This window comes from Microcaecilia unicolor, chromosome 13, assembly GCF_901765095.1.
Source record: "Microcaecilia unicolor chromosome 13, aMicUni1.1, whole genome shotgun sequence".
NCBI lineage: Eukaryota > Metazoa > Chordata > Amphibia > Gymnophiona > Siphonopidae > Microcaecilia > Microcaecilia unicolor.
This window is the reverse complement of record NC_044043.1, coordinates 103,089,419-103,107,399: the sequence shown is the minus strand read 5'-3', so window position 1 is coordinate 103,107,399 and position 17,981 is coordinate 103,089,419. Positions and strand designations below refer to the sequence as shown.

At 40.9% G+C, this 17,981-nt stretch overlaps 1 protein-coding gene across 10 annotated transcripts in view; it reads left to right on the top strand.

Moving 5' to 3' along the window:
• Window positions 1-17,981, top strand: part of ARHGEF10L (Rho guanine nucleotide exchange factor 10 like) — a 180,010-nt gene that overhangs the window by 118,588 nt on the left and 43,441 nt on the right. For all 10 annotated transcript variants that reach the window (XM_030222304.1, XM_030222303.1, XM_030222307.1 and 7 more), the window contains 2 exons: window positions 3,141-3,262; window positions 12,758-12,844. In XM_030222304.1, the coding sequence (XP_030078164.1) occupies window positions 3,141-3,262; window positions 12,758-12,844 (209 nt within the window). The remainder of the gene's footprint in view (window positions 1-3,140; window positions 3,263-12,757; window positions 12,845-17,981) is intronic.

Here is a 17,981-nt window from a genome sequence, read left to right as displayed (position 1 = left end):
GCAGATAACTGTTTAGACTGCACTAATTTGCCTGTTTGGTTTGACCTTTTGGATAAATAGATCTGTAGCTGCAGGAAATAGTACTGGTAAAAGAAAACAGCCCTGTCTGCTAACTCTGCTGGCAAGAAAATGTCCAAGTTCACCTCTCTCATAGTCCCAACTGTCCTGTGCACCTGATTCGTTTGCCCCATATGAAAGATCTTATCTAGGAGTATGTCTCTGGGTAGTGGCTTAGTAAAAAAGCAGCACACGATCCTATCGAATAAATAAAAATAGAATTATATATAGTAAATAGCACATTTCGGATGACAAGGAGCATTGGCCCACTCAGGCTGTGCTGATGAATAATTGTCACAATCTGCTTTAATAAGGAAACATCTATATTTAGTTTTCTTACCCTGGAATAAATTAATGTTAGAAAACCTCAAACCAACATCTTTTCTACATTACACATGAGGATTTGCCATAGAAATGCAAACACAGTGACGAAAGGATGACAGAGCACTGCATATGAAGCAAGCAATTGCAAGTCTTCTAATTTTAAGACACTTTTAGGATTAGGATACCCCGTGAGGAAAAATGTACATTCTAAGTTGTGGATAGAATATTCTTTCTCTTTTCAAAGTGCAAAAATGTGGAATGAAATTCCCTTACAAATTAAACACATTCATTCCTATCTTCTTTTCCATAAAGCACTGAAGACTTATCTCTCTTCTGTTTGAACATAAGAGTAGCCATACTGGGTCAGACCAACGGTCCATCTAGCCCAGTATCCTCTTTTCCAAACAGTGGCCAAACCAGGTCACAAGTACCTGGCAGAAACCCAATTAGTAGCAACATTCCAAGCTACCAATCCCAGTGCTAGCAGTTGCTTCCCCATGTCTGTCTCAATAGCAGACTATGGACTTTTCCTCCAGGAATTTGTCCTAACCTTTTTTTAAACACAGATACGCTAACTGCTGTTACTACATCCTTTGGCAAAGAGTTCCAGAGCTTATCTAATCGTTGAGTGAAAAAATATTTCCTCCTATTTGTTTTAAAAGTATTGCCATATAACTTCCTCGGCATCTCCTAGTAAAAATCCGACTTCTACTTGTTCTACACCACTCAGGATTTTGTAGACCTCAATCATGTCTCCCCTCATCCGTCTCTTTTCCAAGCTGAAGAGCCCTAAACTCTTCACTATTTCCTCATATAGGAGCAGTTCCATCCCCTTTATCATTTTGGTCACTCTTCTTTGAACCTTTTCTAATTCTGCTATATCTATTTTGAGATACGGAGACCAGAACTGAACGCAAAGATGAGTTTGGGTAAATAAGTGAATTATTTCTCTTCTATTTTATCTCTTCTTACTGTAGAAGGTTCTTTGATTGTAGTCCACCTTGAATCCATTGTAGAAATAGGCGATTTACAACCCCTAAAACCCTGATGCAGGAAGTGAAAGCAAGTGGATTTTCACCTACAAAGAAAACCTGAAATGGACTTTAGAAATATCAGTGCACAAGATATATTATTTGGGTCTGCCATTATTCGTATCACATTTACTAATCTATCTAGAGCTCTTCATTCATCACACCAGAGCCTTTTGGTAATCCCTTCATTCCATCATGTTAGGCTAGGTGTTATAAGGAATTCAGGGGCTGATTTTGCAGCCCATGGTAGTCACTGTTTTTTTAGCCACTGGTATCCATGGGTTGAATCAGACTTGAATATAAAATGCCAGGCCATGTGCAAGCACTGATATTCAGACCGATGCCTGGATAGCTCGGTGGATAAAGTTAGCGGACTGAAAATCGCTGCTATACTGTCATCTACCAACATTTGCTTATTTCCAATCTGACGAAGAAGGGCAACCTTCGAAAGCTAATCAAGAAACGTATTAAGTTATGTCCAATAAAAAAGGTATCATCTTATTTTCTTTTCCATGTTTTATTTTGTTTTATTTCTATTGATTACCATTAAAGGTGGACTAACACCGCTACCACCTCGCTGCTAAAAGTGTAAATTTCAGCTCTGCCCCTATTCTGCTCCTGGACTGTGTCACAGGAGGTATTTCGTGACGGTGTCTGCTTAAGTACCAGCTTGCTCAGTGGGGTCTAACCAAGCAGGAGCCTGTCCTGCCCAGTTAAACCTTTTGAATATTGGGCCCAGTGTGATGGTGTCCAACTATTGGAACAGGTTGCCTATATATTTGAAGCTAGAGACATTCTTCTCAACATTTTAAAGCCACATTTATTCACACAGATTTTTTCCGTAAGTATGTTGGTAGCTAATACATAGTAACATAGTAGATGACGGCAGAAAAAGACCTGCACGGTCCATCCAGTCTGCCCAACAAGATAACTCATATGTGCTAGTTTTTGTTTATACCCTACTTTGATTTGTACCTGTGCTCTTCAGGGCACAGACCGTATAAGTCTGCCCAGCACTAGCCCCACCTCCCAACCACCAGCCCCGCCTCCCACCACCGGCTCTGGCACAGACCGTGTAAGTCTGCCCAGCACTAGCCCCTCCTCCCAACCACCAGCCCCGCCTCCCAACCACGGGCTCTGGCACAGACCGTATAAGTCTGCCTAGCACTATCCCCGCCTCCCACCACCGGTTCTGGCACAGACCATATAAGTTTGCCCTAATGTTAGATGGGCCAGAGGAAACGTGGTCATGGAGTTAGCAGTTAAGCAATTGTTTTTGTAATTTTTATTCACTATTCGGTTATCTAAATATGTAACTTTTGGTTATTTGTTTGTTGCTATTTTCTCGGCGAGGTTCACCCAATAATGTGTATAGAGTGTTGAAAACGAACAAGAGATAGGAAGCTTCTGTCATTTCCATTGTACTCCCTAATCTCTTATTTCTTTGTGACAGATTGTAAACTCTGTCCAGCAGGACTGTCTCTTAACATGTTTGTTTACAGCGTTGCATCTGTCTAGTAGCACTATGGAAATGATTAGCAGGAGTAGTATACGCTGTCTGTTTTTCTTTAACTAGGAATTGCTCATTGTAAACCTGTTAGCTGAATTTATTGATGAGTGATATATTGAGAGTGTAGGACATAGCCAGGACTCTGGGTTCTTCTGGTCAGATGGATCAAAGTGATTTCTAGGGCTCTCCTAAATTTGTTTTTCTTTTGTTGGTGGTAGGGGAAGAGAACCAGCCTGGCTGGCTGTGCCCAGAGGAAGAGAAGAAGATGAAGGCTCCATCCTGGTGCCCAGTCCTAGCATGCCGGATGCCGGCCTTCGCTACTCGGTTCTTGGATATGCAGGTAGGAGGTGGAATGTGGTAAGGAGAGTGTAACAGCCCTTTCTGCATTGTGGCACTGCCCTGTACTTGGATTGCTCCACTTAGGTTCTCAAACACAGCACACACTATTCTGTAAGGTAGCTCGCAAGTGCTGTGAGGGGGCATACATGTGGGTGGAGTTTGAGTGGGCCATGGGTGTAATTTACAGAATACAGTATGATAACATGCATTGCGTTGCTGCACTTAGGTGTCAACTTAAGCCAGCCATACCTGTAAGTGGATGTGCCTAAATGTAGGCGTATTGATTTTCCAATAGAATCTTGGAATTCGCACTCATCACTCAGAATTCCCCGTATAAATGGTGCAGCTGGAATGCTGGTGAGGAATATCAAACGTAGTGTTATTTCACTGTCCCATCTGATTGGTAGAAGGGGATTATTGCAGTGGGTTTTTAATTGTATTACCAAGTATTGAGAGGGATGTTAGAGAGGATTCAGGATTTAGAAGTAAGGATACTGATGAGATACTGTAGGAGACCTGAGGCTGGACCCCTGTCTTGCATTCAGTTCCAAGCAAAACTTAAGATTCTGACCCTTTTTGGTAGGCTATTATGGGGGGGCGGGGGGGGGGGGTAGTGCACTGGATTACCTGGGGGAATGGGAGAGTTGCTGCACTTGATTACGTGAGAGAACGGGGGAGGGGATGTGCTGGATTACCTGCAGGAATGGGGGAGGGTAATTTCATAACAGGTCATGTTGTTTCCTGTTTTTAGTGTCTCTTATAAAGCTCATGGGCATCTGGGTGTCTTTAAAGAATTTTAGCACAAATCCCACATTATCTGTATGGTCAGTGCTGGACACTATCTGGCACTGAATATCCAGATATTTGTTTACCACCATGGCTGGCCTTAAACAAAAACAAAAAAAAACCTGCCAACTGCACTGGCTGAATATTGACCCTATGATTCTAGATTCAGGTCTGACATTCATTTGCTGACATTTATCAGCCTAATTTAGGCGCCGAGTGCTGAAAATCAGTGCTAAACTCCTAAAGTTTTTCCCCCATCCTATATAATATTCTATATAATAATTTGAACCTCCAACATTCTACGTCTGGATGCCTGAGTTCGTAACATCCTTTCCCACTCATTGCCCTGCCCTCACATCAAAACATAATGACTTCAGAGGGCGGAACAGTGAGAGGGAAGGGAACGCTGGAGGCTGGTTGACGTCAGGAGGGATGTTACGAATGGAATGGAAGCCAGCACCAGCCAGCCAAAGAACGTTCAGGTACAAATCGAGGGGAGGAGAGAATCGAGGGGAGGGAGGGAGGAAGGGGAGGGCAGGGCAGAGGAGAATGGATGGGATGGGAGGACAGTAGAGGAGAGAATCGCGGGACACGGATGGGAGTGCAGGGAAGAGGAGAATCACTGGACATGGGGGAGAGAGAAAAAAAAGCTTACAGGACAGCGCCTACCTAGGGCCTGTTTCATTGTTGAGGAAACGGGCATGGTTCCACTAGTTCTAAATAAACTCCTGTCGCCACCCTCTATGGGATGAGATCATACACTTCCCATGCACAATCCAAATTCAGAACAGTCCTAAATTATAAACCCTGAGAGGAAAAGGACAGAAGGCTCAGATATCAAAATAGAAAAAAGTGTTTTATTAGATAATGGCAGCAAATGTAATCAGAGACAATGTATTTATGCAAAATCACCCAGAATGATGGCAGAACACTGGGCTGTAAGTACCTGCCCAGGACAGTAGAGATAACTCACACTAATCCTGAAATAGGATACCTGACACCCCAAGCACTACCAGGAAATGAGATCAGTTCAGCCTGACAGATAACAGTCACCAGCACTGGATCCCTGAAGTCGGGGTCTGTAGACAGAGGCTCAAGATCAGGCAGGTCAGCACCAGGAACTCAGGACAGTCATCAGGGAAGGGCAAGAGCATGCAGGCAAGGAGACCACATACCTTTTAAGGAGCCTTCATCATGTGGCCAGCTTGGAGCCAGTGATGATAACTCTTGAGTGAACAGCTGATAACAGTTTCAGGAAAGGGGGTTTTATACCCTTTTCTCTGGCTCTGGTGCTAAGTTGATTAGAACAGAAAAGTCTGAGGTTTTTCAAGATGCTGTTGCTTTGGACCCAACTCTCACCATCATACAGATTTCTTTCTTACGTCTTCAGTAGCTTAAACAAAGGTTATGGTCCCCTTAGTTGTTTTTCCTCCATTAGCTTTGACTTAGCTTTGATATCTCAGCAACGTCCTAGAGGTCTGTTAGACTACTAAGCCTCTGCATCAGTCTGTGAAAACTCAGGTTCACAAGTTAGAATAGTGTTTCATGGTAGTGCTCTGTGCAGGGCCTGTTTTGTCTTTACGCTCTGCCTTGAGTGTATCCCACGGTACTCCATTTTTTGGTGCATTAGGGCTTGCGTGACCACCTAATTCACCTCAGTAAAGGGGCCCCAAAGTTAGGAGCAAAAACCTGTAGAACAATAGCCTCCACTACAAAGGCAACGAGCCTTTAATATGGTCACCCCAAATCCTTGGAATAACTTGCCAGTGGACAGGAGAGATGAGCAAGACATTTGGCCTTTAGAAAGATGGTGAAATTGTGACTATTTACTTAACGGTACTCACTCATTACATCTTATTGAATATACAGTGATATAATCACCTAACAGGTTAATTTATTTGTTATTTCTTAACATATTGTTACTATAACTAGACTCTGTTAAATGTTATGTGAATATTTACTGTATAACTACTTGTTGAATAAAAATATTGAAGAAAAGAAGAAAAGTTATGACTATTTCTGGGGATGACTATTGACAGGCTTAGTGTTAGGCTATATCTTGTATTATATTACTTACTGACATGCTTAGGCCCTGTTTACTAAGACGTGTTATAAGCGCATTGGTATCTATAACGCACGTTAACTATGTACACGCCTACAATATCCCTAAAGGCACCTACATGGCTAGTGCGTGTGCTAATTGTAGGCGCATTAAAAATGTTAACATGGCTTAGTAAACAAGGCCCTTAGTGTTATGCTCTAGCTTGTGTTTTATGTGTTATTGACAGGTTTATTGTTACATGCTCTGTTTTATTATATTGCTTATTGACAGGCTTACTGCTATGCTGTATCTTGTATTATAATTACTTATTGACACGCCTGTTGTTACGCTGTATCTTATAATTACTTATTGGCAGCTTATTACGCTCTAGCTTGTGTTATATTACTTATTATTGTTGCTTGTATTATAATTACTTATTGACAACTTTTAAATAATCAATTGGACTTGGCCACCAAATTCGATATAAATGTTACTTAAATGCTATAGAGTAGCTCTAAATGGCATGGCTATTGTTCTTAGGGAGGAAAAAGCCTCTGAATTCCCGATCCAGAAAACGTTATATTCTGATTGTACGGGACGGAATCTTCATTGGCTGAAAAAAAAACCTCCTTTATAGCTTTTATTTTAATGTGCTATATGTTTGTACATGATAAAAATTATCTAGCACTTATCTTAGTATTGTAGTAATGCAGTATTATTCAGTTCCGACGGGGTCCCGTTTCGCCCTTTTCGGTTTTTTCAAGGAAAAATCGACCTCGTACTGCAAATGTTGTTGTTTTTTTCTCTCGGCATGGTTTCACTATGTTTCGCCTTGTTGTTACTCTGTATCTTATAATTACTTATTGGCAGCTTATTACGCTCTAGCTTGTGTTATATTACTTATTATTGTTGCTTGTATTATAATTACTTATTGACAACTTTTAAATAATCAATTGGACTTGGCCACCAAATTCGATATAAATGTTACTTAAATGCTATAGAGTAGCTCTAAATGGCATGGCTATTGTTCTTAGGGAGGAAAAAGCCTCTGAATTCCCGATCCAGAAAAACGTTATATTCTGATTGTACGGGACGGAATCTTCATTGGCTGAAAAAAAACCTCCTTTATAGCTTTTATTTTAATGTGCTATATGTTTGTACATGATAAAAATTATCTAGCACTTATCTTAGTATTGTAGTAATGCAGTATTATTCAGTTCCGACGGGGTCCCGTTTCGCCCTTTTCGGTTTTTTCAAGGAAAAATCGACCTCGTACTGCAAATGTTGTTGTTTTTTTCTCTCGGCATGGTTTCACTATGTTTCGCCTTGTTGTTACTCTGTATCTTATAATTACTTATTGGCAGCTTATTACGCTCTAGCTTGTGTTATATTACTTATTATTGTTGCTTGTATTATAATTACTTATTGACAACTTTTAAATAATCAATTGGACTTGGCCACCAAATTCGATATAAATGTTACTTAAATGCTATAGAGTAGCTCTAAATGGCATGGCTATTGTTCTTAGGGAGGAAAAAGCCTCTGAATTCCCGATCCAGAAAAACGTTATATTCTGATTGTACGGGACGGAATCTTCATTGGCTGAAAAAAAACCTCCTTTATAGCTTTTATTTTAATGTGCTATATGTTTGTACATGATAAAAATTATCTAGCACTTATCTTAGTATTGTAGTAATGCAGTATTATTCAGTTCCGACGGGGTCCCGTTTCGCCCTTTTCGGTTTTTTCAAGGAAAAATCGACCTCGTACTGCAAATGTTGTTGTTTTTTTCTCTCGGCATGGTTTCACTATGTTTCGCCTTGTTGTTACTCTGTATCTTATAATTACTTATTGGCAGCTTATTACGCTCTAGCTTGTGTTATATTACTTATTATTGTTGCTTGTATTATAATTACTTATTGACAACTTTTAAATAATCAATTGGACTTGGCCACCAAATTCGATATAAATGTTACTTAAATGCTATAGAGTAGCTCTAAATGGCATGGCTATTGTTCTTAGGGAGGAAAAAGCCTCTGAATTCCCGATCCAGAAAAACGTTATATTCTGATTGTACGGGACGGAATCTTCATTGGCTGAAAAAAAACCTCCTTTATAGCTTTTATTTTAATGTGCTATATGTTTGTACATGATAAAAATTATCTAGCACTTATCTTAGTATTGTAGTAATGCAGTATTATTCAGTTCCGACGGGGTCCCGTTTCGCCCTTTTCGGTTTTTTCAAGGAAAAATCGACCTCGTACTGCAAATGTTGTTGTTTTTTTCTCTCGGCATGGTTTCACTATGTTTCGCCTTGTTGTTACTCTGTATCTTATAATTACTTATTGGCAGCTTATTACGCTCTAGCTTGTGTTATATTACTTATTATTGTTGCTTGTATTTTAATTACTTATTGACAGGTTTGTTGTTACTCTGTACCTTATATTATTGACAGGCTTAGTGTTACACTGTATCTTGTATTATATTACTTAGTGACAGGCTTAGTGTTATGCTCTAGCTTGTATTTTATGTCTTATCAACAGGTGTATTGATACACTCTTTGTTTTATTATATTGCTTATTGACAAGCTTATTGTTATGCTGTAGTTTGTGTTATATTACTTATTGACTGGCTTATTGTAACTTGGATTATAATTACTTATTGACAGACTTGTTGTTACGCTGTATCTTATGATTACTTATTGTTATATTCTACCTGGTATTATATTAGTTGCTCCTGCAGTATATGTTGGGGAGGTTGTCCATTTTAGGGTAATATTATAACAGGCTGCCTATGTGGGAAGGTCAAGAAGCCTGTGTGTGTCTTTCTTGTATGTATTTTACAGAAAGCTGTCCAGTAGGATAAGGGCCATACATTTGATATACTGCTTTTCAGTGGTACAACCAAAGCTGTTCACCTGTTATATACAGACACTTTCTCTGTCCCTAGTGGGCTCACAATCTAAGTTTTGTACCGGGGCAATGGAGGGTTGTGACTTGTTCACAGTGGGGATAAACCCAGTTCTCCTGATTCACAGTCCACTGCAGTAACCACCTACTCCTCCATTGGCTAACGGCATAACCGTTCACAAGTAAGATAGGTAGATATTCACAGAATAGCAGCTAGCTGTCATTTTCGCATGTGCATGCGTGCTTAATTATTGCATCAATGTTGGCACATGTAAATCAGAATAATGACATGTGCATGCACATGTGTACACATATGTCGATATATGCCAAAATTACGTCTGGGCAGTATTCTGAAAGTATGTGCATATCTTCTATGACCCCTGACTCAAGCATCGTTGTTGCTGAAGCACATCCATGCCGGGTCTTGCACTCAAGATATGTTATGCTGGTTATTATTATTATTATTTTGTAGCATTTGTATCCCACATTTTCCCACCCATTTGCAGGCTCAATGTGGCTTACATTTGCCGTTATGGCGATTGTCATTTCCGGACTTTAGATATGCACATGATTTTGCAATCAAGTGCGTACATACATGGTAGAAGAATGCATTGTGTGCTTGCGTACTTGTTAACACGTGATTTTGCAATCAAGTGCGTGTGTATGTGGTTTGAATAAAGCCTACTTTTTTTGGAAATTGACAGTTCTCTTCACTCCTTTTTCTAGTCTGGGCACGGCAGAGGTGGGATTGCGATGGACACGCGTATTTTATAAAATGCACTAGTATCTGCAAGGGGTAAATTGAGCAGGTGTAAATTTTTATGTGAGCATTTGCAGACTAGTTGGGCTTCTTCAGGGTTCTATTTTACCTGACTCTTCCTCCCCCTCTTTAAGTTCCCCCCAATTCTACCAACCATACATGTATCTTACCCACCATAATATCACCTTATATTCATTCATAAATTGTATTTGTTCAGACCGGAACCGGCTAACGTCGTTAGTGGTTAACATGTAAGCCACATTGAGCCTGCAAAAAGGTGGGAAAATGTGGGATACAAATGTAACAAATAAATAAATAAATAACTAAAGGCAGATAGGCATTTCTGTTGCTTTTGTAAAACAGGCTTAAGTTTGTTCCTTTTTTGGACTTCTGTCCCAGGAGTCCTGGTATAAAATCAAGCCTCAGGGGATATTTGAGAATAGCATGAACAGGTGGTGTGTGTGTAAAGGAGGGTTTCTTAAGATGTTAAATTGTCTCAGTTGTGACTGGTCCTGGAGATAATACCTTTTTAGTGGATCAGTATAAGAACTGTCCACAGCCACATTTGTCCATTCATCAAATGCGTTTCATGCAATAACCATACATTTTGCTGGAAGATGAGGTTTTGCTATTGTTCACTCACAGACACTGAACCATAATTCAGTCAGTGAAGCAGAATGTGTTCAGTGATCCCTGCTGTAAAGGCATCTGTAAATAATCTGGCAATCAGTGTGTGGGTGGTTTACAGAAGAATAAGGACTCCTGTCTTTTAACTCCTGTTACACTCCATCACTCAGAAATAATATTTATTTATCTTAGTTCATTTTTAGGAGGTTTAATTGTACTGATTTGCAAATCTTTGGGCAGGCCAATTCTCCCTCAATTTTTAGCTTGCTTTGAGCTCAAGTTTGGAAAGGTAAGTGACAAATCCAAATGATTAAGGCCCCAGTAGGGTTCAGTTGGCAGGGCATTAACCCTCCATATTGTGCAGGTTCTCAGTCTCGACTGTTCTTGGGGCAGAGCTAAGGCCCAGCTTTTGTTTTGTAATCCTGTGGGGCTGTTCATATGGACAAAATCTCAAGTACCAACCTTTTCCCGTTCTGTTGCTCCTCCTGTTGGCTCTTCAATGCAGGCTGATGTGTTCACATGACTCTACTTGCCATGTAAGGTTTATGTTGCATCACGTTTCTAAACATGTCCTGGGACCCAACAGCCAGTCAGGTTTTCAGGATATACACAATGAATATGCAAGAGATAAATTTCCATGCAGGTTACTTCCCTACCTTTCCCGTGCCATTCTGCTTGGGGATCTCACTGCCACTCCATATTCTCTCCCCACTGAAACACCTTTTTGGCTGCACTATATAATCATTTTAATGATGTTCCAGGCAAGTTGTCCTTGTGCTCCCTTTTATCCCATGTCTGATTGATAGGACAGAGTGTCATGTAATGCTTAAGCGCTACCCCTAGCACCCACCTGGGGTTAACGTTGCAGCCATCTAGAAGGTCTGTCCCAGCACTGCCCAGGCCTTCTGGCACCTGCTCCTACACGGGCATAATCTCCACCCACTGCACTGGGTCCCACTTGCTTCTGGGTAAATCTTCCACCCGCAAGTTATTCCCCCCCCCCCCGTGGTTTCTAAGGACACTGAGGCCACAATCCCAGGGGTCCCATAGTTCCTAGAAAACACCCATAGACTGAGAACACAAACCACCAGGATTCTTAGTTCAGGACAACAGAGCGAATAAGCTATTAGGTTTATTATCAGAAAAAGGTAGAACAGTGAACGGTGAAAAGATGTAAACAGCAAGCAGTAACAGGTAAAAACAACATGAATCAACATTAAAACTAACTAACCACTGTCTTAGGAAAAATAACTGCTCACAGGATTTGAACAGTTCTCAGTGCTGAGGTCTTCACTCTCCACACTCCCACTGTGAGACTGGAGAAATTCCAGTACATTGTGGCTAGATCTTGTGCTTCAGGCTAATGGCACTGCAGTTTGTTCTCCAGGGGTTTTCCACTTTCTTTGGGGAAGATAAGCCGAAAGGAAAACAGATCTCTCCTACAACTATGAAGCAGAGGACAGACACCACCTGCTGGCCAAACAAGGGGAATGCATTGAAGGGAAAAGCGTCATAAAACAACATTACAGGTCACAAACATGAAAGTGCCCTGTTTCGCCACACAGAGGAAATACTGAAGCAAATACGCCATGAGGAGCCGGATAGTCAAAAAATGAATCCAGTTAACTTCAAGAGTTAACCAGATAAATCTTGGAATCTGAGAAATCCAGGATTCTCACTGGTTCAATTTAAACTCAACAAGTCATCTGGTTAAAATTTAGCTACCTAAGCTTAGGATGGGTGGAGGGCTTATAGAGGGGGCAAAGCACCAATATTCAGCTAGTTACCCTAACTCTATTTAATCAGTTAAGTCAGGCTGATCAAATAGCAGATACCTAGTTAACTTTACTTTCTGATATTTGTGGCAGTAACTTAACCAAATAAAGGTGCTGCTGAATTTTGTTCCCACAGACTCAAAACAATTTTTCCAGCTTCTCCCATGACGTCAACCCATTTTTCCTTGTCATGTTAACCCTTCTTTTCTTTAATACTGTGTTAGATTCTTTACAGGTAAGATAATGAATACAATTGCTTAATGTTATTCCTAGATCATGTTTTTTCCTGAGACCTGAAAGGATCTGTAATAATTCAGCTGCGTGTATAGAGACCGGCAAGATTTATGGCCCCAGTACCCACCTCCTTAGACACCGTGTCCAGAGCATATACTACATGCATGGAAAGACACACACATTGCTTTTCAACGTGACCAGCCATGCAGTCTTTACCATAGTCACCTTCTTTTAACAAGATCTAGAGATGGTGCAGAAACCAGGCTGACCCTTACACTGCTGGAAGGTGCCAGATTGGAGGGATTTGCATTTTATGGAATGCTTTGGACTATTTCCTGATTTTTTTTTTTCTTTTTTGCTGTAGCTTGGCAGTGCTATACATGCACCTGTCCAGACATCCCTCCTTGGTTTCTCGGCGGTCAGCACTTCTTTACCTCAGGGTTACTTGTGGGTGAGTACTAACTGGTGAATCTTAGTACTGGTGAAAGGTAAGAGCCTGTGCATTTTCCTTCCATACAGAGTCCTTGAGGGCTTCGAAGCATCAGGAATGCAGAGTTAGAGCTGTATGTTTGCATATCCCTTCATGGGGTGTGGTGCATTACTGGAACCATCTGCTTGCTTGGTTTCCTGCTCAGTAGTACCTATATGTGAGTGATAGTAATCTCATTTGAGTTGCTAGTTGGAGTTTTTGTGAGCAGAAAGGGGGTCCCCAGATTACAATTGCAACTGACTTTGGTGTAGCTACTATACCAGCTATGAGAACACATCATGCAAGGGGGCTTAAAGAAAACAGCTCTGTCTCAGCCATAGGTAAAGATTTAAACAAATAAAACAAGAATTAAAGCCTCTAGGGCTACCCTGATTTAAACCAAGCAGGAAGCAAAATGCCATAGTTCCCATTGGTTGGCTGTAGTTATTTCTAGCCATAGATTTAGCAAGGCAGTTTCTGAGGAACAGTGACCCTGTATCCACGTTTGCCTCTTCTGGGAGAAAGGATGGAGTCCAGTGATTCAGAACTTTTCCTGAGATTTTTACTGGATAGTTCTGCAGGTCCTCCAAAATTACTTTTCTGAATTGTAACTCAGCTTGAACTCCATAAAGGAAAGGTGATTATTCAAATCCAGCTAATCTGGTTTTATGTTTCATAATGCTGTCTTGTCCCATGCTTCCAGTCAGTCCTCTCAGGGACAGCTCTTGGAAAACCATTCCCACAAGAAATAGTGTGAGACCTAATCCCTGATTTTTGCAAAATTCTTACTGTTGGAACATAAAGCAAATTTTTATTTTCTAATTACAAAGACAAGCAGGACAGTAACACGGACGGACTGCAACCAAGTAAGGGGTGTAACCTGCATAGAGAGGCAGACAATTTGGGACATCATAGATTACGAGTTGGTTTGAATCTTAATTATGGAACAGAATACGTGTTTCTTTTGGTCAGAATATGTCTGAATACATTGTTGTTATGGGGAAGGGGGTGCTTCCAGGTTTTGTACCTGAGACTGTCATATTAATTGATTAAGAATGTATTATCACGTTTATGGAGATGACATTGTTGTATTCTTGCCAATACATGAAATATTAAACATCAAAAAACCATTTATGGCTGGTAACATTCTATTGATTGCTGGTTGGATATAGCAGAATACTTTGGCTCTTAATTTAAAAATGACAGAGGTCTAAATTATTGATCCTGTCAGCCTTGGGAGTGTTGATTGTTTGCGCATTCGTCTTACACCTATTAAATCAGAGGGTCAATATTTAGGAATCTGTTTAGATACCTGTCTGTGTATGAAACCCAAGATGAAGGTTGTTATGAAAGCTATTTATTCATTTGCTGCATTTATATCCCACATTTCCCCACCTATTTGCAGGCTCAATGTGGCTTACATTGTTCTGTCATGGCTATCGCTAATCCAGAGTTAAAGATACAAGTGGTGATACATAAAGGACATGAATAACATAGTAAAATTAATCAAACAAGTATGAAGATATTAGGACTGATTTACCACATTTTTGAAGGGAAGGTGTTGTACAACAAGAATAACTTGCTCATCGGCAATAACCGATTACGGCAATAAAAAACTTTAAGATAACAGTCTACACTATAATATGGTAATCTTCTTAGAGTGTCAACAGAAAGCACTTTACAAAAATCTTAACACCGCAGGGGATATGTGGAATTGGAACAGAGTAACATAAGTTCAGATAGATCGATAGTTATGACTTAACTTACAGAAAAATTATACATGGAATCATAAAATGTGCATGTGCACAGCCAGCTCTTGTCCTTGTGTGTGTGATTGGCTAATTAGTTGCTTCTTCAGTTAAAGGCTTGGTAGAAGAGCCAAGCTTTCACCTTCTTCCTGATGTAGAGAGAGTCTTGCATTAGGTGATGCATTTCAGGGAATGCATTCCAGAGTGTGGGAGGTACTCTGGAAAAGCCTCTTGCGGATTGTGCAATTTCCTTTGGAGAGGGAGTGGTTTGGGATACTCCTTGGGAGAACATTATCAACTTCAGAGGTGCAAAGAGGGAGATCCTATTCTTTAACTACTCTGGGCCATTTTCTCCCGATATTCAAAACAGTTTAACCACCGAAACGGCACTTAACTGGCTATCCGGCAATATTCAGCTATCCAGCGCTGAATATCGCCGGATAGCAACTTAAAGATAGCCGGTTATATTGGGCAATATAACCGGCTATCCATTGATTTTCACCATAGAGCCGGCTAACAATAGGTGGAATAACTTTAGCACGCTCCAACTTGTACATAAGTACATAAGTAGTGCCATACTGGGAAAGACCAAAGGTCCATCTAGCCCAGCATCCTGTCACCGACAGTGGCCAATCCAGGTCAAGGGCACCTGGCACGCTCCCCAAACGTAAAAACATTCCAGACAAGTTATACCTAAAAATGCGGAATTTTTCCAAGTCCATTTAATAGCGGTCTATGGACTTGTCCTTTAGGAATCTATCTAACCCCTTTTTAAACTCCGTCAAGCTAACCGCCCGTACCACGTTCTCCGGCAACGAATTCCAGAGTCTAATTACACGTTGGGTGAAGAAAAATTTTCTCCGATTCGTTTTAAATTTACCACACTGTAGCTTCAACTCATGCCCTCTAGTCCTAGTATTTTTGGATAGCGTGAACAGTCGCTTCACATCCACCCGATCCATTCCACTCATTATTTTATACACTTCTATCATATCTCCCCTCAGCCGTCTCTTCTCCAAGCTAAAAAGCCCTAGCCTTCTCAGCCTCTCTTCATAGGAAAGTCGTCCCATCCCCACTATCATTTTCGTCGCCCTTCGCTGTACCTTTTCCAATTCTACTATATCTTTTTTGAGATACGGAGACCAGTACTGAACACAATACTCCAGGTGCGGTCGCACCATGGAGCGATACAACGGCATTATAACATCCGCACACCTGGACTCCATACCCTTCCTAATAACACCCAACATTCTATTCGCTTTCCTAGCCGCAGCAGCACACTGAGCAGAAGGTTTCAGCGTATCATCGACGACGACACCCAGATCCCTTTCTTGATCCGTAACTCCTAACGCGGAACCTTGCAAGACGTAGCTATAATTCGGGTTCCTCTTACCCACATGCATCACTTTGCACTTGTCAACATTGAACTTCATCTGCCACTTGCACGCCCAATCTCCCAGTCTCGCAAGGTCCTCCTGTAATCGTTCACATTCCTCCTGCGACTTGACGACCCTGAATAATTTTGTGTCATCGGCGAATTTAATTACCTCACTAGTTATTCCCATCTCTAGGTCATTTATAAATACATTAAAAAGCAACGGACCCAGCACAGACCCCTGCGGGACCCCACTAACTACCCTCCTCCACTGAGAATACTGTCCACGCAATCCTACTCTCTGCTTCCTATCTTTCAACCAGTTCTTAATCCATGACTGGCTTGTGCTGAAGATTGGCTTGGCCGGTTAAGTTGGAACCGGCCAAATTTATACCATTGAATATCCGGGTTCATCTCTGACTGTTGGAGACAGCCCGGCTATCTCCAGTGGTCTCAATATCGGGGCCATAGAGTTTTAAATTTAACCCTGTATTGTATTGGTAGTTAATGAAGTTTTTGCAGAAATGGTGTGATGTGATCGCATCACTTACAACCTTCTATTAGTCTTGCTGGAGCATTTTGAATCAGCTGGAGCTGGTGCAAACTCTTTGTAGTCAGACCAGTGTAGAGTGCGTTACTGTAATCCAGTCTTGAAGGTATTGTGGCATGAACCACTGTGACAAGACTTGTCTTCTCGATGTATATTGAGAAACAGCATAGTTGTTGCTGATTTATTTATTTATTTACAGAATTTTGATATACCACAGCGGCCATTACTGGTTTCTCTGCAGTTTACACAGTATTATCTAATAAAACAAAGAGGAGGGAAAAGAGAAAGAGAGGAAAAGGTGAAAAGTAACAACAAAAAAAGCAGTTGTGCATGGGTTATAAAGTCAACACATCATGAGTTAGGAAAGGCCTGGATAAAATGGTGAGTTTTGAGTACATTCTTAATTTGAGGTATGAAGAATCAAGATGGAGTTGGGGTGTGAGAGAGTTCCAGAGTCGGGGGCCTGTGTAGATGATGTCAGAGGCCCAGGTGATATCAGATGGACAAGGGAGTTGGGTGGAAGTGTGAGTAACCCTGTATTGGTAGAGCAAAGGGTACGGGTGGGAACATAAGGAGTGAATAAATGGAACTTTGGAAGGCTAAGTGCTTTGAAAATATGCCTCTATGTCTCTCAGCTGTGCCCTTTCAGGGCCAGAGAGGTGATACTACTTGCAATGTCAACACAATATGCAATAAAACATTTTAATAGACAGTATAAGGTGCAAGCAAAGGTGGAACGTAGTTAGATAAGGTAGAGTAGTAAGAAAGTTGCACTTTAGATGTGCTGCACTGGGGCTTCGATGACAACTTCAGAAGTTGGAAAACAAAGCCAGTGCCATCAGACTTCTATAGTCTATGCTCTGAAAATGGCAAGGGAAATTCAAGATCAAGTATACATATGTAGTATCACATCATAACTTATGCTATGAATTTATCTTGTTGGACAGACTGGATGGACCGTAAAGTGTTTATCTGCTGTCATCTAATATGTTATTATGAAAGGTTATTGAATATAATCTCAGCTAGGGTAGGAGTGGTTAAACATGTCCTGCTATATAATATATGCAGCCAGTGTCTCTCCTTGTGTGTATGAGTGAAACTAACAAGTTAGTTACTTCTTCTACTAAAGGCCTGGTTGAAGAGCCAAGCTTTCACCTGCTTCCCGAAGTACAGATAGTCTTGTGTTAAGCAAATTCTTTCGGGGAGTTCATTCAAGAGTGTGGGGACTACTCTGGAGAAGGCTCGCTGGTGGGTATCACTTTGTGTGATGTCCTTTGGAGAGGGTGTGGTTAGGGATACTCCTCGGGAATAACTTAGTGACATATATAGAGGGAGATCCTGTTCTTCAAGTACTCTGGGCCATCTCTTTTAAGGGCCTTGAAGATCAGGCATAGAGTTTTAAATTTAGCCCTGTATTGTACTGGTAGCAATTGAGGTTTAAATGGT